Source organism: Chlamydotis macqueenii, chromosome 4 (assembly GCF_036417535.1).
Source record: "Chlamydotis macqueenii isolate bChlMac1 chromosome 4, bChlMac1.mat, whole genome shotgun sequence".
Classification (NCBI taxonomy): Eukaryota; Metazoa; Chordata; class Aves; order Otidiformes; family Otididae; genus Chlamydotis; species Chlamydotis macqueenii.
In genome coordinates, this window is record NC_141559.1 from 34863074 (window position 1) to 34886783 (window position 23710).

At 45.3% G+C, this 23710-nt stretch overlaps 1 protein-coding gene across 1 annotated transcript; it reads right to left on the reverse strand.

The window, feature by feature from the left end:
• Positions 1-3112: 3112 nt before the first annotated feature.
• LOC147600926 (trypsin inhibitor ClTI-1-like) lies at positions 3113-7917 on the reverse strand. The gene is made up of 4 exons (XM_086747656.1): positions 7869-7917; positions 7468-7505; positions 6673-6782; positions 3113-3188 (listed from the first exon to the last, which is right to left on the reverse strand). The coding sequence occupies exons 1-4, from the start codon at positions 7915-7917 to the stop codon at positions 3113-3115; spliced, it is 273 nt and encodes a 90-aa protein (XP_086603782.1).
• Positions 7918-23710: the final 15793 nt, after the last annotated feature.

Consider the following 23710-nt stretch of genomic DNA (forward strand, 5'->3'; position numbering starts at 1 on the left):
AGTCCTGAAAGACTCTGCTAGCAATTCAGGGAGGGTTGTTACCGCCTCTGGTTGAGAAAACCTGCAAATCCTCAAAAGAGTGACTGAAGCAAAGGGGCTGAGCACATCCAAATTGCCCACAACTAAGCTGGGAGCTGGAGTCCAGCTGTCCCAGAAAACACACCTGCAGTGTCTGCTGGGCAACAGTGTGTGGAGACCAGGAAACATTTTTTTTTACTTACATTTCCTGGACAATTTTATTTTAAAAAATATTTCCACAGGAGGAAGAGTTGGGAATTTAATCCATTAAAAAAGCTCTTCTTGTAGCTCAACCAGGAACAAAATAATTCATATCTACCCTTCATTAGCAAAAGCCAATAAGACATCTTATGACCTTCATTTGACCTAGATGGATGGCTGCACATTCTCCTCCCAGTCAGATCAAGACTGTGCTGATCCTGGGGAGCTATAAAATACCATAAAATCCTGATCAAATAAAATATTATCCGCCCATCAGATAGAAAAGAGATCCTTTCATACCTTGTCTCACGATCTGTTTCACTAGCTGTCGTTCAGCTAGTATAATCCCTTGTGAGCCTCATGCAGATACAATAAGCTAATGAGAATGCTTGTCGTAAGGTTTACTGATGTCTGAAGGTTACAGTAACATCCTTCTGAGTTACTGATTTTAAATAGTTCATAAATGCCATGAGTAGATGCCAGTCAACACTTTGAGCAATCAAAGTGAGATATGCATTTTAATGTCTCTGATAAATCAAACATGGTGGTCACCAAGCATTGGTGACTTGTCCTGTACTAGTCAACTTTTAATTTCAAGGAGTCTGGGATTTTATCAATTCCTGTCAGAGCCAGGCATGGCATGACTCAATGCTCTACACCAGTCTCTCTGGCAAGGAGAAATACATCTCTTTGCTCCAGCTAGAAATGTATGTTTAAACAGTTTGAAGAACAGCAAGAAGTATAAAGCACCATTTAAAATGAAACAAGAGAGAGCAAAAGGAAAGTTGGGCAACATAGCTACAGCAACAAACTTTCAGACCTGTTCCATCCAAAAAACACTTTGCCCGGAGGGTGAATAACAGTAAGCCACCTGAAAATAAAAGTCTAATGAAAATAAATTTATAAAAATAAGGAGATTCTGGGCAACTCCTGCTTTCAATTATTCTGTTTATTTATTACAATAAGAAGAACAATATAAAAAGTTTAACAGAAACATAATCTCAAGAGAAAAGAAGTACTTGGTTTTGTGGAAAAGTTAATGCCGCCCACTCCAGGGAGCTCTGGGTACCAAGATGGAGAGGGCTGCTAGATGCAGTTCAGTGTGTCTGTGGCCTCAGCACCTGGGTACTTCACTGGGCTCTGAGCCTGCCCCATCACCTTGCCCTCCAAGTAACACACTCCGGAAACAGGAAGCATGGGAACACAGTCTGGCTTCAAAAACCTCATTTCTGAGTGACTTCCCTGAGCAGCAAAGGCTAGAGTTGCCAGCAGTGAAACCATTAGTTGGATGATGACTTTGGGAACAATTAGATTGTTGTTCAAATTTTGGGCAACTAGAGCACGTGGAAGTCATCAGTGTTGACCCACTGTAGCCACTGATGCAAGACCCACAGGCTGTCTTTCACTCTTTGCCACTTAATTTTGCTGCTTTAGCAATCTGCCATCTAGACAACTTCCTACCACACCTGTAGGTAAAATGGACCTCTAACAGCACCACCGCAGGCAATCGCATTAAATCGCATACTGAAATTCTGAGACATCAACTTTTTGATCTAGAGAGGTTCATAAATGCCAAATTGCAGTACAACACTGGATTTTTGGGTTTTGTTTTTTTTTTAGTTTGGGAAAGGATACAATTATGTTTTACATTCAGCTCTGGAAGGATCCAGTTGACAGCACTGAGGGTCATTTATTTGTGAACATTTATACAGCTAACAGGACTGGAGTTGTTAAAGTTCCCTTGTAAGCACAATTAGTTATCAAAATAGAAATACAAACAGAAACAGCTTATTGTTTCCATCCACTTGCTAATTCATAGCATAGGACACAAGTGCTTTGGCATTTGGCACAATTTGAAGAAGTAAAAATTTCTAGTTCTGGATGTGGAAATGACAGCTGGGAGCACACAGGAACTTTCTCAAATGGATGTGCCACCAATAGAGAAATTGATTTTCCCTCCACAACTGATACCTTGTTGGGAGGCTCCGGTTATCTTTCTTTTCTGTCCACATACTCCTGTCTCCACATGACAGCTTTAGCCTAAACTTCCAGCCCTCCTGTTGTGCCACACATGACATCCCACCGTCAATGATTAGCCTTTGCATGAAAGAGATGAAAGCAGGCATGTACTGGGAGACAAGGATAGCTTTGACCCTTTAAAGGAACCCTTTAAAGACGGAAGCATTTTTGTTTTTCAAAACCAAAGTCACTGACCTGTAAATGTTCATCAGGCATGAAGTGTGCTGTACATCTCTGCCTGTGCTGCCACTGCCCAGCAAAGCCTGACACAGGCATTGTCCGGGGCCGAGGCTAGAGCAGGCGCCACTTGGCTTGGATCAAAGGTAGAAGCCAAGGTTGTGTGCCCCCTGCCCGTGCCTCCAGCACTCCAAAACAGCCCTTACTTGGGGCAGGAGCAGAGGGTGCCCAGGTCACTGCCCTCGGCTGGCAGAACCTGCAGGCAGGGAGCCAGGGGCAGAGGCTTGGTACGTCAGGCTGCCATCACCAGGCTTTGTTAGCCGCCACAGGAAACCCCTCCGGTGGCTCCCCAGGATCTCAGATCCTCCCAGGAACAACAAGCAGCTGCTGCTGCCAGCACTGCCCACAGTGGAGGTGCTGGGGCCTCCCAGGTTTGCTGTGGGAGTGACACCGGGTACCCATTCATTTCCTTCTCCAAAAAACTGACCTACTGGTATACAGTCAGGACATCTCTTTCTTACCCTATGATCTATCTTGCATGAGAAAATAAATTGCGGTTCAAGTTATAAGTGTATTATGGCTATGTTTATAAACACTTTTTAATACAGGAACAGTATTTTGTTTAAACAGGCAAACTTATTTATTAAGACAGGCTACACAGAAAGTACATTCAAGGCATTGTTGCCATTTGGACTGCCTACATCTGTCTCATTTTCTTGACAGTTGGCTGGCATATTCCGTTCTTGAAAATCTGGACATCCTTCTTATTTTCACTGCAAGTAGAACAAAAATATTTTAGAAGAGAAGCCCTAGACTTGGATTTAACAGAGGCATTTCATAAAGAGGACTCGCTCATGTCTTTCTATGTGTTCAGTTACATGCAGCGATGCATTTAATTGCACCACTTATGGCAAACACTACTGCAAAGTAACTGTGATGCAAAGATTTATGAATCATACACACAGAGCAAGTAACTTACCAGAGACAGCCTCACTTCAGGCTTTGTTACTTGTAAAAACCTGATAAAGCCATCTGCAAATCTGAGAAGTATCAAACCACATGGCAAATCCCGCCATGAGGACTGTGTCCATTACAAAGCACTTAGGCAAGTCAAATGTCACAGTCTCTGAAGTGGGAACCAGTTCTACTGCTTACAAAATTTCCCCCTTTCACTTGGGAATTCAGTGGGAACAGTATGCACCCTGATGCATCTCTGCATCCCAGGCTTCACCAAAATTTGAGGGTGTGGTTCTCTGAATGCTGGAATTTTCTTTAAGGAAATTTTAGCCAAGTCTCCCTTAGTTTGGGAACATCAGATTTTTTTCTTTAAGTCCCATACATGGTACTTTGGGGTGCTCCAGTTACAAATCTCAGTTTACCAAGCAAGTACAGATACAAAAAGAAAGTGATAGAATCCAAACTGCCCTAGATCTTCAGTTTGCTTCCCTATCTTAATAGAATCAAGCTGATTTACTCCTCATGAAATTCAAGAGGCTTGCAATTACCCAAAAGCAGGGACAATCTGTACTAATAGTGGTATCAAGGATCTTTTAACCAGAAGGTAGTGGAGCAGATTAGAAATATGAAAGGAAAAATCAAGCTCAGGGGATGTGAAACAGATGTAAAGATGTAAGGAAAAGTTCTGGCAGAAGGACAGCCCTTACACTAAACCCTGCAGAGGCAGCTTAAGCTGCTGCATCTGTTTCCAAAGACGTGCCTGTAGTGCTGCCAGACTAGGTTTAAACTAAGATCAGCTGTTGTCACTGCTACTGGACACAAAGTGGGGAAGAGATGGGAATTGCATTCTAGCACCCATTTTAAAATGGGTTAGATCTAAGCTTTAAAAATAATAAAAAAAAGGTAGGGATGAAGATCAGCTTTGGTCTTACAGTTAACATGGTGCATTGCAGAACCAGGATGGGCAAGGTTGTGCTGCAGCTTTGCTCCAAGTGTTTTATCCTTGTTGTGTTCATGCCAAGTCAAACACTATAGAACAACAACTCCAGACTGAACTAGAAAGCTACTGAGTATGGCAGCTACTGAATTATTAAAGGAAAAAAAATCAGGATAGTATTTGATCACCTTGTGCTCCTTCAGATCAAAATGCATGTTTCTGAGCATGTAAGATACTAGCAAAAAAGATGGTTAAGACAAAAATCTACCTTGTGTGTGTAACTGGATTAAAGCCCACGTTTCACAGAAAACATGTACATTATGTCTCATACTAATAAGATGTAAGGCCCATCATGGATTACTTAAGGAATTGAGTGAAAAGAAACAGATTTGCCTGGAGAACCCTTTGTGCTATGTGCAGTGCTGTATCAGGAATCTGCCATGCACCCATCTGGAATGGAGGGATCATGCCTAAAGATCAAAACGTCCTAGAAATGTAAGGTTGGATCTCAAAGCCCATCATTCTGCTCTGAGAAAGGATCAAATACACTGAGATGCTCTCCTGTCTATATTTCCACAACAATGATTTGCACTCTCTATGTGTGATACTTAGCACTTCTCTTTGACTTCTATTGTACTGATTTCAGTCCATTTCTCCAGATCCCTGGGAATTTTGATACTGTCCTGCACAGATCATTGTATCTCTTGCTATTTTGCAAATTTTTATTGTCTTGTTTTGGATATCCAATTCATTACAAAAATACTGAATTATGTACCACACCTAAAGGAAATACCACTTTATAGCTCTTTCCAGTTTGACTGTAAAACGCTGATCACTGCTTTTAAACCACAGCATTTCAAAGTGCTGTGACTTCATTCTTTAACAATTTCAGCTAAATAACTATTTGTCTTCTTATGTGAACATCAAGGGGAGCTATGTAAAATACTTTACTCATGTCATGGAGCCACACTTTTGTTGCTTCCTACTCTGCTAAAAAAGTTCCTACTCTTGCCAAAAAAACTAAATCTCACAGATTTGGTTGGATTATTTCTGACAAATCTGTATCGGCTTTGCTTAATCTGTTTTTTACCTCTGGCTGTCTACAAGTCAGTCTCTTAGTAACTCACTCCAACATCGTCCTAGGCAGCAAAGATGGGTAGGCTTCTAATAGGTAAACATGCCAGCACCTCTTTTTGCCCCTTTTCACAGATTATACTGTGTGTGCAATCTGTGCAACACACAAAACCCACATTGATTCCCTGGGTTTTTTTTCCAGATTGTAGGCTTAGCAATTCTCTTTGCAATTTGTCATTTGCTTGGATAGTTTGTGATGTATTCTCGTGAAAATGCTACCAAACTCTGCAGATCTGCATACCTTTAAACGTACTTTGACACTTTCTTCAAAATATTATTTCTTTATGTGTTCTTTGATACCTTTGATACTTTCCTTATTCTGGCCTATGTTTCCTCTGTCTTGGCAATTTGAATTTTGTAAATTATCTAGTCTCAATTAATCTTTCCCTCAGCCCAAAGTCAGGAATATATTTCAGACTTCCCTTTCTTGAGATCTGTCTATTTGTAATTTTGTAAATGCCTGTCACTGCTGTTGTGCTACTTCCACTTCCTCCCTCTGCTGGAAACAGAAATCCTGTTATTTCATTTATATAAATTCCTTTCACCATCCAATTCAATTCATTAGCAGTTCCTCTCAGTTTGTACTGGGAGGATGCTCTATAGATGTTTCCAGTCCATCGTAATGGGGGGTAACAATGCTCATTAAGTACTGCTTTTGTATGTTTTCAATTTGTTTTAAAAAATGATTAAATTATTAAAGAATAAAATACGCTCTCTCAAATATTAGGAGATCCTTTTCTTGATTTTTAAACAATCTGAATGGCTAAGTAGTATTTTCTCCTAACATCTGGCATTCTTACTGTTCTCTGTGAAAGGAAATATAGGAGACTGGATCTTGAATGTAAACATTATGGAATAAAATCTGCATTTTGGGTGAGATCTTTCATGTTTTCTGATGGGGAGTGTGGAAGAGTCCAGCATTTTATTTAATGGCAACATGGTACTGCATGAACATGACAGGCAACACTCCTCTGAGATGCTTCTCCTTAAGAACTACAAAAGCAAATATTCAATACTCCCAGCTAACTGAAACCTACCTAAGCCGTTTACAGGTACCATGATAAAAGCTGTTGCAAGGGATTGACTGTTGAGAAGACACTGGTAAAACTGCAGTTTAACAGAGTGTGAACGATGCAAAGCCAATAACCTATCAGTTAATTGGGATGTGTGGGTGAATATTTTGCTTGCATATAGGGAAGGGAAAGTTAGGATGTCAGTTAAGTGACTACCTGTTTGAAAGGCAGAGCATACACTCGTTTGAGTAGGTCTCTCCATCGGTCCCACAAACTGGACGGTACTGCCTTGTACATCCAGACACATTATACTTGTGGCAGGCAGGCTGGGGAAGATAGGTACATAAGAAGTCTAAGATAATCTGTTTGAAACAGGCCTCTTGGGCCCTTTCAGATCAGCAGCTTCTGATCTGAGAACTTCTGAAGAATACTGGCACACTTATGCACAGAAAGGAGCGCTCAACAGGAGTTGGCACGGCGTTATCAAGTGCCACATTATCTTTCACGTTCTTATGGGAATTTATCACTTGCGGCTTGGCTTCTACTGCCTAGCATGGCTTCAGCTGTGGTGTCAGGACATAAGCGTGCTAGAAAACACAGCTCCTTCTGACATCTTAACGTCAGAGGGATGGACGGACGGCGAGTCCTTGCAAAGGGCAACCACAGATTGAGCTGGTAAGAGGTGGGAATCGCCAAGGCACGTGTGCTACTGCCCCCAGCAGGCGGGGGGTGGGAACAGCCCCGGGTCTCTCAGCTGTTGGGCATCTCCTGGGGCTGAGCAGGGGTACCCGAGGGGCGGCCTGGCTCTGGAGGTTTCACCTGCCGTTACCCTCCTCCTCGGGAGGAGCCAGGCCACCCCTCCGGGACCCCTGCTCTGCCCCGCAGCTCTGGAGCCAGGGCCAGACGCTCCTGCCTGGCGCCAGGCCCGGGGCCCTGGGGAAGGGGCCGCCCTGCGCCCGGAGGCCGGGTGGGATCGTCCTTCTCGGGGCCGGCGGGGCGGGCTGCACTCACCGGGAAGCTGGCAACGGCGTCGGAGTAGGAGAGGAGCCCTGTAGAGAACAACTGGCGTTAACGGCGCACGGTCCCGCTTGGATTCCCCCCGCCCCACCCCCCCCGCTTCGCTCCCGGGACCAGCCGGTGTCCGTTACCGGTCCCGGCACCCCCCGACCAGCCGGTGTCCGGCACCGTCCTGTGCCGGTTCCCCACCCTGCCGCCGGATGGCTCATGCCCGTCACCGGCCTAGATTCCGCGCCCGCGCCCCCTAAGCCGGCCAGTGCCCGGTACCGCTTCAGATTTCCTCTTCCTTGCGGATGGGACCGGACGGAGCACGGTACCGACCCGCTTCCCCAGGACCGGCTCGGTCCCCCCGCCTCCCCCAGACCTCCACTGCCCCGGCGCCGTGCGCCCGATACCGGCGAGAACGGCGGGGAGCAGCACCAGGACCGGTGTCGGCACCGCCATGTTCGCCAACGGAGTAACGGCCACAGGCGGGCGCGAGGCGAGGAGAGCGCGGGGGCGCAACGGCCGCGGCGGAGCGCGAGGGGCGCAGCGGGCGGGAGCGCGGGGCGCTGGGGCTGGCGAGCGAGTCCGGGCCGGCCCCGAGCTGTAGGTCCCCGTGGGGTCGCTCATCGCCCCCCCCCACCCCCCCCGCCGCCATTTCCACGGGGAACCCCCAGCATTTCCAGTGGCTGGCAACTGCTGATGCAGAAGCCTTCCCGGCACCACGCTCACAGGATGAAAAGCTTTAAACTCAGGGCCGTGTGGGGCAGCAGCCGAGTGAATGGTGGGTGCCCGGCTGAAATTTCAGCCTTCCCCGGGCCTCCCTCTTTGACTTCGTCTCGACAGAGTTGCCCTTTGATTGCAGAGTGTCTTGGGCAAGAGTAGGAGGATGGAAAACAGGCATGCAGTGCCGTGTGGCTCTTAAGGTCGTTGCCCCCGTCTCGTCATAAAGTGACATGAGGGGGCTTGTGCTGAGCTGTGCGTGCGTTCCTGCCATGAGGAAGAGAAAACCGATGCAGCCCCAGCAGTAAAGCCAACCTGCCTGCATTTGCAGTCGTGGGAATGCAGGCCAGCGGCGGCTGGAAAAGCTTGTCACAGTGTCCTGCCTGGGCGTCTGGGCAGCACGGCTCTCCAAAGAGTATCTCATCTGTTAGCCGCTGATGAGAGTGGTTGGCTTTGCAGAGCCCGGGGGCTAGCTTTACGCAGAGTCTGGCTCTGGAATTGTTTTTATGCAGTTTCCTAAAATCTAGGGTATGGGCTCCTTGTAAAACGTCCTACACTTGTGTATATGAGAGGAATTTAGACCTGTCAAGGATTTTGATACGTCCAATATGAGTACATACGCAGGCATCACACACATCCTTGTCTCTGTGTCAGCCTCCGGGTCCTTCCAAGCACAGCTTTTCTTCATCTTGAGTCACATTTGGGATGTGTATGCAGCAATGATCTATCCTGTCTCTTAAGTATCCGCACACTCCATGTTCTTTGAGTAAAAGCATATCCAGAGCCATCCTATTCTGTAAAGTCATTTTGGAAGTGGCCTGTAATTGTAGATTTAGATCTCTAAATCCTTTTCTTGTCACATTAGCCAATTTCTCCACCTGCCCTGTTAGTTGGTATAACCATTCTCGATTTCTATATATGGCCAAAGGGGTTAACAAGGATTCTAGGGCCCAACCAATTCTGACTCCAGTACTGGGTTCATTCCATTCATCATCACCTTCTTCCGATCTTTTTACTCGTTTTATCCTCAAATTTTCTAAGGGTCCTTTAAAAGGAGCCTTTTTCCAAAGCGGGCATAATGTTGGCATTCTTAAAGTAATTTGCTTTACCTTTCCATCCATAGGTAAATGAGTCGTCCAGGTTCCATCACTCATTGCCCAAACTAAGTGTCCTGGGCTTCGAATGGTAGCTCTCCTGCAACTAAAGAACGTTCCCCTTTTTGGTTTAAATGTTTCTGTCAATTGGAGGTCATTTCTAAGTCCTCTACACAGACAACCATATTTCAGGGCTGCGGCTAAAGGGGGAATCTCCTGAATTGCTACGTCTTTAGTACTACAATCGTATATTTTCTCACATTTCCACCAGGACACTTGACTTTCCTTTTCTCGTCACGTGGTCCCTTTGTCATTTACTAGTGGCCCGGTTGTAAAGATTGAGCCATCCCAAGTAAAACACCAAGAAGTTTTGGCCATATATTGGAATCGAGATAGTATGGACATTGTCCATATTGAGTCCCAACTAATTGTTTCTTTTGCATCACATTTCCATTCCTTAATCGATCGAGTTATATTTCTTGCCATCAAACTGTCATTAATAGGAGGAGGATTCATTAATTTCTCACAATCTGCCCCATGTTCCAAATTAGTCAGATTCATCGTTAGAATTCCCCATGGGATGGACTCACCGACTGCTCTAGGTATGGGTAAACATGCGGTAATTTGTGTTAGATTCTGTAAATTGGCAAATCCCTTGATCAATCCTACCATCAAATTTTCCTCTTGGGATTTCTTTGGAAGGTATATCACCTGTTCGTCACCTGTCCCTTTTATCAATTCAGTTTGTGACTCAGTTACAACTTTTGACCAAACTCCCACCAACATTACTCCCCAGATTAGAATCCATTTTCCCAGAGTTTCAGGATAATACTTATGATTAGACATGTCTCAGAGTTAGTTTCAAAGTTTTAGGATCCCTATTTACAACTTGCCAAGGTGTTGGAGCCCTCTTTACTCGGGTATAATGAATCCGTGCATCAGATTCGGCGATCTTAACTGCAGTGAAAGTAGTCAAAAGTACTTGAAAGGGTCCTTTCCAACGTTCCTGGAGAGGTTCAGAAGTCCACGTCTTCACATAGACATAATCGCCTGGTTGGAAATCATGCACTGGATTCTCCAAAGACAGAGGTCTGTTCCAGAGAACCGCACTCCAAAGTGCGGTTAATCTTTTCCCTAAAGAAAGCAGATAAGTATAGACATCTTGTTTCCCTTTCAAATGCATATTCAAATTTGGCTCTGGAGATTCATAAGGTTTCCCATACAATAGCTCATAGGGACTGACTGATGTTCCACTTTTTGGTTGAACCCGAATTCGTAAAAGAGCCAATGGGAGCGCTTCGGGCCATTTCAAATTGGTTTCTTGACATATTTTACTAATTTGCCTTTTCATTGTTTGATTCATCCGCTCCACTTTTCCACTAGAGTGTGGTCTCCATGGTGTATGCAAATCCCAGGTAATTCCCAGAATTTTGCTAACACCTTGGACCACCTCTGCAAGAAAATGGGGACCTCTGTCAGAGGAGATTCCAATTGGTACTCCAAATCTCGGGATAATCTCTTGCAGCAACCATTTAATGACTTCTTTTGCCTGATTGGTGCGACAAGGAAAGGCTTCTGGCCATCCTGTAAAAGTATCAACCCCTACCAGAATGTACCGATACCCATTTTGTCGAGGCAATTCTGAAAAATCTATTTGCCAATAGTCTCCTGGCTCTGTTCCTGATTTTAATTTTCCCATTCGAACCTTTTTCTTTACTACTGGATTGTTTTGCAAGCATATCTCACATTTTGCAGTTGTCATCTTAGCCATCTCTAGCATCTTTAATGACAGTACTTGTCTCCTTAATAAAGGCACTAATGCCTCTGCTCCCCAGTGACATTCCTTATGTTTTGTCTGTATTATCTCCCTCATCAACAATGGCGGAATTATTACTTGGCCTGTTGCAGTAACCCACCGCCCTGCTAGATTTTTCTTAGCATTTAATAATTTTCCTAATTTCTCATCTTCTTCTGAATATTTAGGCCTTTCTTTTGGTAGTGTAACGGTTTTAGTAGGAATCACCGCCAACTGCCAGGCATTTCTTTTGGCTATATTTTTAGCTGTCCTGTCTGCTAGCCTGTTCCCTACAGCTTCTTTCGCACTTCCTGATTGATGTGCTTTACAGTGCATGATTGCTACTGCAGTCGGTTTTTGGACTGCTTGCAGCAGATGCAAGATTTCCTCTTTATATTTTAAATCTGATCCTTGCGAGGATAATAATCCTCTCTCTTTCCACAAAATTCCATGGACATGTACCACACCAAATGCGTACTTTGAATCAGTCCAGATGTTCACTCTCTTCCCTTTGCTTAATTCCAAGGCTTTGGTTAAAGCTACCAGTTCTGCTTTCTGAGCTGAGGTGGTGTTGGGTAAAGCATTTGCTTCTATAACAGATTTCTCAGTTGTTACCGCATATCCTGCGTAGCGAGTTCCGTTTTCGACAAAACTGCTACCGTCAGTGTACAATTCCCAGTCCGGATCGTCCAAAGGTACATCCTTCAGATCCTCCCTACTGGAATACACATATTCAATGGTAGCCAGGCAGTCGTGTTCCAGTTGTCCTTCTTCCTGTACTGAACTCAAAAAGACTGCAGGATTAATCAGGTTAGTGGTTTTCAATATTACATCATCCTGTTCCATCAAAACCACTTGATATTTTATCATTCTGCTCGGGGATAACCAATGACCCCCCTTTTGCTCCAACACTGATATCACCACGTGTGGTACATATACCACCATCGTTCTTCCCAAAGTCAATTTTCGAGCCTCCTGTATTAGCATCACAGTAGCTGCAACCGCTCTCAGACAAGCAGGCCAGCCTTTACTTACAAAGTCCAGTTGTTTGGAAAAATATCCCACTGGTCGTTTCCAACTTCCCACCTTCTGAGTCAGCACTCCCAAGGCGATATGTTGTCTTTCGTATACAAACAGCTGGAAGTCTTTGGTCAAATCCGGAAGTCCCAAGGCTGGTGCTGCCATCAAAGCTTGTTTTAAGCTTCGAAAGGCTCTTCGCTGGTCTGGACCCCATTCGAATGGTGGACCTTTAAGAGCTTCATATAATGGCTTAACCAGCAAACCATAGTTCATTATCCACAGCCGACACCACCCAGCCGTTCCCAAAAATGTTCTCAACTCGTGGGTATTCTTTGGCTCCGGAATACTGCAAATTGCTTCTTTGCGATCTGTCCCCAGTTGTCTTTGCCCTTGTGAAATTTCAAAACCCAGATATATTACAGTTTGTTTTGCTATCTGAGCTTTAGTCCTGGAAACTTTGTATCCGCTTAGCCCCAGAAAGTTTAAAAGGTCAACAGTTACCTTTATGCACGCTGGTCTTTCTTCCGTCACTATCAGTATGTCGTCTACATACCGTAGAAGTAGATGAGCAGGTTTAGGGCCATCCTGTTTCCACATCTCCAGTTCTTTCGCCAATTGGCTTCCAAAAATTGTTGGACTGTTCTTGAATCCTTGTGGTAATCTGGTCCATGTCAATTGTGTTCTTCGTCCTGTGTGGGGATTCTCCCACTCGAAAGCAAACAACTTTCGACTTTCTTCTTCCAAAGGTATGCAAAAGAAAGCGTCTTTTAAATCAAGCACTGTAAACCATTGATAATTCTCTCCTAAAGCTGTTAGGAGTGTGTATGGGTTGGCTACCACAGGGTGTATATCTTTCACTATCTGATTTATTGCCCTCAAGTCCTGCACTAATCTGTATTCCCCAGATGGCTTTTTCACAGGTAAAATTGGGGTATTCTATTCAGATTCACATTCCTCCAAAATCCCATATTTCAAGAATTTATCAATTAATTTCTTTATCCCCAGTTTACCCTCAGTTTTAATTGGGTACTGCTTCAATCTTACTGGCTTCACATTCTCTTTTAAGTCCACTTTTACAGGTTGTGCTGCTTTAGACTTTCCAGGTACCTCTGTGTTCCAAACTACAGGCATTACAGCATCATCAACGTCTTTCGGAATTTCCTGAATTTGAACCTTTTCTTGAATCATTAATATTTCTCCTGCCTTTGACTCTGGTATCTTTAAAAAAATTTCTCCCCCTTCAAAAACTATTTGTGCATTTAATTCAGATAGCAAATCCCGACCCAGCAAGGGTATTGGGCATTCTGGCACATACAAAAATTCATGTGTAATTGCCAAACTTCAAACTAAGGGGTTGAAGGAATGGTCTATTTTCTTCTTTCCCTGTCGCTCCAACTATGGTTGCGGTTTTATTCCCTAGTTTCCCTTTACAAGTATTCAAAACAGAATACACAGCTCCAGTATCCACTAAGAATTCAACTTTACCATTTCCCAGCTTAATTACAACCAGAGGTTCAGCTGGGTTCCCCTCCGGTCCCCTTCAGTCATCTAAAACCATCATGTTCATAAGCCCTTGCTGATTTGCTTGCAGCTTTGGACATTCCCTTTTCCAGTGTCCCTTCTCTTTACAGTATGCACACTGATTTATTCCTAGAGGTGCATTAGATTCTCGTGTACCAGAGTTTCTAAAATTTCCTTTTCCCCGAACTCGTCCCCTCCCTGCTGCTGCGTTCCCTGTTAAAACAGCAATAAGCCTATAGTCTCTCACCCTTTTCCTCTGTTCTTCCTCTCTCTCCCTATTATTATAAACTTTCCACGCTGTTTCTAACATTTTAACCAAACTTCTCGAGTCCTCTCCCTCCAATTTTTGGAGCTTTCCTCTTATGTCAGGTTGTGACTGTGCCATAAAAATTAAAGCTAATTGTTGTTCTTCTGCCTCTGTTTCCAATTTTAAATCAGTATATTTTCTAGAGGCTTCTTTCAATCTTTCCATGAATGCAGAAGGCGACTCAGTTTTGTCTTGTTTTATTTCATATAATTTAGGCCAATTCAGGGCTTTTGGCATTGCATGTTTTACTCCATACAGTACCCATTTTTGGTAACGAGTTAGCCTTTCCCGATATACCGGGTCATTCGGATCCCGCTGGGGGTCTGCCGAAGGAAAATTCTGTTCCAGTGTTCCTGAGAACGCTCCACCCACACCTGTCGCCTCTGCTTGTGCTTTTCCAACCTTTAAAACCATCTGCTTCTCCGTGCTATCCAACAAATTATCTAGTATCACTTGTAAATAATTCCAATCAGGATCCCGAGTTCTAACAATTGTTTCAACCACTCTCCCTACCTTTTCTGGGTCCTCTCTATAAACCCCTGCTGCCTGTTCCCATGCCATGAGATCTGTGATAGAAAATGGTGTTTTAACGTATACCGGTCCATTTACTCCCACTCCTTGCCTTAAGGGAGCCAGCATCTGGGTTTGCTGACAAGTTCGTCTAGACACCGGAGTATGAACTACTACCTCTGATATTTCATCAGTTTCCTCCCTTGTACTGTCCGGTTCTATTCGCCCTGACTCACTCCTTCCTTGTGAGGAGAGAGACTCCGCTCCCCCCCTTCCCGGTGGGGCTACATCTAAGTCTAATTCCATTTCATCCTCTTTTGGCACCGTACACCTAATGCACCTCTTCCCAATATCACAAGCTGAGCAACAACTCGTAGTTCTCTTAGTTTTCTGATTTTCTGAAGTTAATGCCATCACCAAATTATCTCGACTTATCAACTTACACTCATTCTGCCAATCTGTCCTTTGTCTCAAGTAAAAGAACAAATCCACATACGGCACCTCACTCCATTTACCCTCTCTTCTACAGAACAGCATTAACTGTAAAATAGTATTATAGCTCAAAGTCCCATTAACCGGCCACTTCTCCTGATCTTCTAGGACATATAAAGGCCACCAATGATTGCAATATTCAATCCTTTTACTCCTGCGTAAATCATCATGCAGCTCACTCCAATGTGCCAACAAACATCCTAACGGTGATGTTTTCGGTATCTTTTCATTAAGACTTCCCGTACTATTACTCTTAAACAACTTAAACAAGGACATTATAACAAGTAATAAGTATAACGAATATAGCGAATATAGCAAATATAGCGAGGATAGCAAAGATAGCAAGTATAGCAAGTACAGCGAGTATAGCAAGTATACACGTGTATATATACCAGAGTACCAGGTGTTTCCAAAAACCAAATGCCGTATTCCATATATCAGTTACCGTGTTCCGAGACCAAATATGTATCAAATGCCAGATACCAAATAATGCAAATGACAATTGTCCCCAGATACACAAATGTCCAACCCAGCAATAGCTTTCGCTTATGACTTACGGGCAGACGCCTAGGCTCCCAAACCAAACGGGTACCCTCTGAGCCCCAACCCTGCGAAGCTTTCGCTGCGTCTTATGGGCAGGCTATCCAAATTCCAAATAAAAGAAGTGCCTTACCCTAATCCCAGGGGTGTTGCTTCGAGCCCTTCGGTCCGGGGATCGGAGGTTCTCCCCGAGAATCCCTCAGTGCGCGCTGGAGGTCCCGCGATCCCTCGGATCCGTCGAGGTTCAGAAGCGGTGTCCCACCTGGGTCGCCAAAACTGTTACCGAAATCCGGAACAAAACTCCTTAACAGCAATGAGAAGTTCAGAAGCAGGCACTTCTTTATTGCAGCGCTGGGCGCACGGGGGATCGCTCCACCTAGCGTGCGCACCCATTTGATCAACAGCACGGGTTAAATACACATTAATTATACATATTCATTAAATTCCAAGAAATAACAGGCATAAACATAAATTTTCTGAGAAACCATTACATCATTTCCCCACCCACTGGCGCATGCCCAGTCTTTTGAGTCGAGGGTCTTTTGGTGGTCTCGGTGGTCGTCAAAACGCCCCCTCCTCAAATTCGCTGGTCAGACTCCTCCTTGAAATCTCCATATATGGTCTTGAGAACAGGTCGCGGTGCTCCTTGGTTTTCCTGGCTCCAGAGTGATGGCTCAGGGCCCATTTCTGCAGGTGGAGTTTGGGGGTGTTTGGGACTTACCGTTGTATTAAAGATATGCTAGGCTAGCTTCTAACAAATGTGTATTATAAGATCTCTAGGGTCCCACTCCCTATGCGGCTACAGTTCTACAATTAATAAAAATTATCTCATTAATCTCCCTTATTTCAATTGTCTCGATTCCCAGATCGAGATGGAAAGGGTAGGGGATTTCTAGCAGCAAATTGGTGTCAGTGGCAGTTTCCTTCTTTTAAAGTTATAATTTGTAATTACTGTAGATTCTTAACACTTCTATATTCTATGATTCATTTTTACTCCTAATATCTGCAACAAGATCAGCCTGGCTGCTTTTTCCTCAGTCGCACGACTGCCAGCTCATGGTGCTGCCCTCCTCCCACTCCTGCAGGTTCCAGCTGACAAGCCCCTCCAAGATGAACATCTGCACTGAGGTGACCTTTGCAGTGCAGCAAGGCAGCTCAGTGTCCTACCTGAGCCTGGAGTAGGCAGAGGCCGCCTTCACCAGCAGCACAGCGCGGCCGGAGAGCTGCGCTGCTGTCGAGGTGCAGCTTTTCAGACCGAGGGCGACGCCACCCAGCAGAACAATTTGCACGTGCCAGGTCTGCAGCTCTGCGCCCACGTGCTGGTGGCCCCAGGCTTCTCCAGCCATGCCCGTGACCCTGAGGACCTGCTTTCCTCTCAGACGGACGGGGCCCGGGTGACAGTTTCGCACACTGGGCCAGGCTGATCGCAGAGACTGCCTGGGGAGTCTGCGCCGCAGATGTGGACAAACGAGGCGTGGAGATGACGCTGCTCGAGAGGAGCTGAGCGTGACGGGAGTTTGGGGAGTCTGCCCTGGTCCAGCTGAAGATGCCATTGCAGCTGAGAGTGCTGTTAGCACGTATAAGGGGATGGGACCAGCCATCCCACTGGAAAGAACTGATGGGCCCTGTGGGCCCCTTATTTGATACATAGTAAATAACAATATAATTTTTATTGTAATGAAAATAAATGAATTTGTTTTAACCAACTCTCTGTGAGTGTGCCTGGAAAGCCCTTGAAAGTTCTAGCCAAGCCCACGCAGTGGCTGCTGGGGTCTCCAGGTAACGAGCACGCCTAGGAGACCACCTTAACCAATGGGGCTGACCTGACCGTATCGGACCACAAGCCCTGGTTTCACTTGGGTTGTAACTGGCGTCTGCTGGGAGACCCCTTTGAGGCAGCGTTCCTTGGAGTAGCGGCTCTCAATTGGAGACTCTCGCCTTGGATCAGGATGCCATCCAAGGAAACCCTCCAGAATTCAGTGTCCTTACCTCACAGAGGAGTGGCTGCACGTTTTAAGTCATCGTTCTAAGCTTACATTTGGTTAGTTACCAAATCTAGACGCGTAAGTCTGTAGGGCCAGATGGGATCTACCCAATGATACTGAGGGGGCTGGCAGAAGTGTTCACCAAGCCACTTTCCATCATTTATCAGCAATCTTGGCTGAGGTCTTAAAGGGCTTTTCCAACCTAAATGATTCTATAATTCTATGATTCTTATTAGATAAACATAATGATTGATGTGAGTTTCCATTCACAGTTATTTCACTACTGCTTTGTGCATTCTAGTTATATTTATGTCTCCTAATATATTGTGGGGCAACCATATCCATCAATTTACAGAACACCACCTATTCCGTTTAAAAAAAAAAAAAAAAATCCCCAGAAAGTCTTGGAATCTCATGTTATTGCAAAGCTGGTGTTTTAGAAATTTGCAGTGAGAAACAAGCTACTTGGAGTTTCCCAATGCTTTCCAGAAGGTAAGAGTATGCCTGCAGATAGCTATTGCAGAGCAGCCCCAAAGCTTCCTAAGAGACTCACTCTTCACTTTGACAGATGCTCTTCAAACAGAGTGAAGAGAGAGGGTTCACTCCAGGTGTCCATTTACAGACATCTGCGGCTTGCTGGGTGTCCAGAGTATTGGAAGGGTACTGGCAGGTAAGAAAAAGAGTTTCCAGGAAACTCAGGCCCTTCTGGGCCAGCAGTTTGAGGCTGCTGCAATATGCCCTAGAACCTACAGAGACACAGGACTATTCCTAGACAAGTTCAAGATCTCAGTCCCAGCCCTATTCTCTGCTCCAGAGAGCCTCACAGTCGCATTTTTCATCCCCTTGGCCTCTGTCACTGGGAAAAATTGAAACAGAGTAGCTGAAGTAGGAACAGGTTTAGATCAACTCTAAATGCTTTTGCATCTAATGTGAGAAAGAGTAATTAAGAGCTGCTTAAAAGGTAAAATAAAACAAGTGTACCAGAATCTTATATAGTTTCTCACCAGTTGACAAAAAAAAGCACTTAAAACGTTAATTTTTCTGCAGTGTAAAGGTGAGATTGATTCACAGAAGAAGGTCACTTTTTTCTCCTGAGGTCGTCTAGCTAAGAATGCTCTGTCCAGAAACCTGTGCTGCTTCTATGAACAGGGTTTGAAGAAACTGCTGCGTGACTAGCTAGACGGCCACAAAGCTAAGATGGAACTCAGTGCAATCCTATGCATGACAATGAATGCCACGGGTTCATCTATGAGATATCTGCCCACTGAATAATTTTTTCTTTTTACAAAACAATGTACTGCAGATTCCCTTCGAGCAAACACACTTGGATTCAATGATTAGGAAAAAAGCAAGTTAACTTTGCCAAGTAGGTGAGGTTGACTGTGTACCAAAGACACTAATAGTACAGATGGAAAGAAACAGCTTGTTCTGGTTTTATTTAGTGAGGGGGGGCTAAGGTGGCAGCTTCTGGAACAAGCTGCTCTAGAAGTGGTTCCCCTGTGTTCAGTGGACTCGGCCGGGCTTAGGGCGGACCCGCTGCTGGCTGAGGCCGAGCCAACTGGTAGCGGAACTTTCCGTGATAACGCCTCTGTGCTAATGTATTTAAGAAGGGGAAACCAGAAAAAAACATAGGAGAGAAGATGTGAAGACACTGAGCAGGGGCAGAGAGGGAGAGAGCCATGCGCGTGAACATAGAGACTTAACGAATCATATTTTAGCTAGGAGCGTGTGCATGATATAGTCAACCAATTAGTAGAGAGCTTGCGCATGATACGGAATTCGAAGGGCTATATTAACCGGGATGTATCAACAATAAATCGGCATTTGCTTGATCATATTGGTCGTCAGCAGTGTCCTGCCGGCTGTCTTGCCAGCTAACCTCCCCGCACACACCGGAGCCGCGCTCCGGGGAAAGCAGGGCATCACACGGATACCGTCAAGCCAAGCCTTCAATTTAATGCTGCACAACACAGGGTTAAATACCCGTACACCCGCTACGCACGCGAACGCACCCGCCCCCTGCGCCCATGAATCTATCCGTGCCTGCCACGCACCTGCCCCTGCACCCGTGGACTTATCCGTGCCCACCACGTACGTGGACGCACCTGCCCCCTGCGCCCATGGACCTATCCGCGCCTAGCGCGCGAATCACTGCAGACTGCCCCTCCTGCATACATGCAGCCCTGCTAACGTTACCCCACAGGGTCCGTTACTTCCGCGTCAACAGGTGACGCCCGAACAGGGACCCTCGGATCGGTGTTGGACATCCCGATGGAACCGAAGAAGGAAAGAAGAAAAGAGGGGGCGGAAGCCGGTCGAAGGCGAGTGCTGCCCCGGCACTCGGGAAGTCGCTGTAGCGCAAAAAGGTACAAAAGGTACGGAGGGAATCTCGTCTTGGCCAGGCGAGCGGCCGGGGAGGAGATGGGGTCCACACTGACCAAAGAGGAGTCAGCAGTGGTTAAGCTCCTCCAGCATATGCTCTCTATGAGAGGACTGAGGTATGACTCGGCCGTCCTAGAAGCTTTGCTGCAGTGGGCAAAGAAAAGGGAATCAATCTCCACAGCTGATGATGCTTTTGAACTCCCGACATGGGAAAAGATAGGAAAAGAGCTGTGGGATGAAATAAGTAAAGGATCAAAGGAGGCGAGCAAACTCTCCACCGTGTGGAGGCTAATTAACGAAACACTGATAAGCATGAAAGCCAAGCATTCAGTCGCCACATCTGCTTTTGCGGCCTTAACTCCAGCCGACGGGTCCACCTCCGCTACCAGCATGCTGTTCTCGGGTTTAACGAGCCCTGCTGCCGCCCCGGCTCGTGCTGAGGGTGGGGGGGGTTCGAGCCCCAGCAAGGACTCCAGGAAATGCAGCCACAGCCCCTATAACTATAGATATGCGGGCACCAGAGGGAAAAACTGCCAAAGGCTTTTCACCACCATCACATGCACCACCGCCAGGCACCCCGCCACGCTGCGCCAGTGCAGGCTCAGAGTCACGAGCCTTTTCGCCGGCACCAACAGCTCCGGTTTATCCCCCGTTACCACCTTCTTCCCTACCACCGCGGCGTGAGGAAGAGGGGGATGAACATTCATCCGGCTTGAAGGACGCACAGCTGCAAGAGACGCTAAAAAGGCTGGAAGCCCTAGAGGTTTGCCTAGAAGCGTCGCTGGGAAACTTGTCAACTCCTTCGCCTGTGCCACATCGAGACCTGCCAGCGTCCAACCTATTCGTTCCGAATGGAGCATCGGGTGAGATCAGTCTTTTTGCACCTTTGCAAGGGATGCCGGCGGGAGGGGCCGGGGATCCGAATCCAACAGCGCGGTGGAAAGGGGTGATTTGAGATGTCGTGATAGAAGGAGAGCCTTTTCCCATGGCATTTCCAGTTGTGACCAGTAATACTGGGAGAAGTGTGTGGCAAGTATTAGACTGGAAAATACTGAAGGAAGCGAAAAGTGCAGTTACTCAGTATGGGCTAAAATCATCATATACTCAATCTGTGTTGCAGCATATTTTTTTTGTCACAGTTGTTAGCTCCTTATGGTATTAGAATGATTGTCCCGATGCTTTTGCTACCGTTGCAGCAGCTGCAGTTCTTTCAGTACTGGCAGGCTGCTTGTGATAGGGCACCTGCAACGCCTCGACAACAGGGTGATCCATTATTCGGGGTGCAAACTCAAATGCTGATGGGAGCGGGACCCTACACACGATCTGATTGGCAAGCGCAATTTGCTACCGAAGTGTTACAACTGGGCCAAGATTTGGCTTATAGAGCACTTGCTAGGGTGCACGATGAAAAGTCCGGACCTGCCTTTACATCAGTAAGGCAAGGTCCCACAGAACCATATGGGAAATTTATTGATCGGTTGCACACTGCAATTATGGCTCACCCTGATCTGGATGATGACATGAAAGCAAAGTTCTTAGAATTGCTTGCCTTTAATAATGCTAATGAAAAAAAAAAACCAAACAAAAAACAACTAAGAGAGCCCTTAGTGTGCTGCCAAAAGGATCTACTACAGGGCAACTGCTGGGAAGAGGGAGGGGTGGGGGGAGGTTGTCTTGTTCCTTTTTTCCTTATCCTGCTTTGGTTTTAGTGATGGTCTGTTTTGCTTGTAGCGGTGGCTTTAAGGATCCCTCCCTATTTTTGTCTTAAACCTCAGGTTTTAGTTTTCTTTTCTCCTATATGCCTGGGGCCACAGCCGCCGCCAGGCGCTCCCACCCCCCCGCCCCTGACATGGTTAACAGATACTCCTGTCTGAGTCAAGCTTTGTATAAGTGGAAGGACCCTTCCCTCTTATAACATGGGGGAAGGCATACGCTTATGTCTTTACAGGAGCAGTGAACAAGTGGATCCCTGTCTGTATCGTCTGCGGGTATTTCAGAACATGTTTGGTTGACCTGCCAGATACCGGTAGGACGGCAACTCTGTGTAAAACAGCAGCAGCCACGAGTGCTGAGTGCTAAAACTACAAAAGATGGAACTTTTTGGGATCAGTAAAGATGGACTTCTGTCTATTTTTTTTTTTAACTATTCAAGAGCTAATGTTTCTAGAGGCGTAATGATTGTAAATGCTTTAAGATCTATACATTGCAACGACACAGCGTGACTTAATCATGCGAGCACATATCAAAATCCAGACAGCATGAAAGACCTAAACAAAGCATACCTAGCATTGAATCTGGTTGCCAAGATAATACAGAGTTTTGGAAACTAAGTAAAATTATTGCTGCTTCCGTCTTTACACCTGGGGTGGCAAGTGCCTAGGCGTTAACTACCCTAAATAAATTGGACTGTTGGCTTGCTAAGCAAATAAATACAACTGCATCGGCACTGTTAACGCTGTTAACTGATGTAGATTCTATATACTATGCTACTTTACAAAACAGAACCGCTGTTAGCCTGCAGAGCACATATTTTGACAGGCCTTGTTGCATGTGCTGGCCACGCATGCAGCAACGTCTAGTCAGGCCTTGTTGTATGCGCTGGCCACGCATGCAGCAACACCTGGTCAGTACTCTTTCACTGAATCTGCTGAGGGTATAAACAGCGGTGGCTCGGAGCGGGGGGGAGAGGACGGGCCCAGAGCACACGTTATTAACAGCAGGGGACGCCCTGAAGGTGCTGCGCCTGTCTCCCTTCTCTGCTCTGACCCGGCTGATAATCATCCTCTTGCTCAGCGGTGTCTTTGGCATAGTTGGGTTAGTAACAGAATAGATCAGCAATAGATTTTTTTTTATTATTAGCACAAAATCATGATTGTCAGGATTTTGATGGGCTTTGCTGCATGAATCTGCCTGATCATTCGGAATCTATTGACAAAAGTATTCAAAACTTGCAAAAAGGAGTACAAAAACAGCAACAAAGTGACGGTTTTGATATATTCAGAAATCTTTTGGTGACTTGATACAAGCTTGTTACTAATAGCTGTAGGATGCTTATTCATTCCTTTTATAGATGTATTTTGATCTATATTCTGTGTCTTAAAATGTGTGCAGACTTTAACAGATAAAGCGTTGAAACAAGCCTCTTCTCATAAACAAAGAAGGGGGAGATGTGGTATTTCGCTGAGCCAGTACGGTATCAGTGAAAGCACACCGACCTTGGGGGAGGAATGCAATCATGCTCTCAGGAAGAAAGCCATGGAATGAGAAGGGAAGCTTTAAGATACAAAACATTGTTAGCAGAATTTATGGCTTGTTTCAACAGAGGCCTGCAGAAAACTAGTCATTGCTCTTATAGATAAGAAAGTTACTGGAGTTGTTATATCTATAATAGTAGAAAAATGTTATAGTAGAAAATTACTAGAAGGTAGTGAAACTTAGCTTTGCTTCGTAATCATGAATATGTATAACGTGTGATCAGTAATTTTATTAACTAAGCTTGTGTGTGGCATAACTGGGTGGTTGCTGTCCTTGGTTAAAATCGGAATTGTGATACTAGGCATCATACTACGCATAATCATTAACATACCATGCTTGCAAAAAATTATTAATAACTCAATACAGACAATCTGGCACAAAAAAAAAACCAAACCAAAAAAAAAAACCACAAACAACCATGAACCTAGTTGATATTGTAGTAAAATAAGGTCAGGAGTACCAAAAAGGGCTATAGGAGGACCATGTTATTTTGGAAAATTGATAGTGTTTGCTCCACCTATGAGAACATTACGGAATCATACGCGAGCAAGAAGATAGCTAAAAGTATTGACTCCCCATTGTGACAGCAATGTAACCCTGTTGGGGACAGCTGAGCAGATAGCATTATCTT

Bases quoted from the DNA above. Each gene is read 5' to 3' on its own strand.
- LOC147600926 (XM_086747656.1), bottom strand. From the start codon at position 7,917: ATGGCGGTGCCGACACCGGTCCTGGTGCTGCTCCCCGCCGTTCTCGCC. The intron at 6,783-7,467 runs GTGAGTGCAGCC...TATCTTCCCCAG, and splicing joins ACGCCGTTGCCAGCTTCCCG to CCTGCCTGCCACAAGTATAA. The intron at 3,189-6,672 runs GTAGTCACTTAA...TTCTACTTGCAG, and splicing joins ATGCTCTGCCTTTCAAACAG to TGAAAATAAGAAGGATGTCC.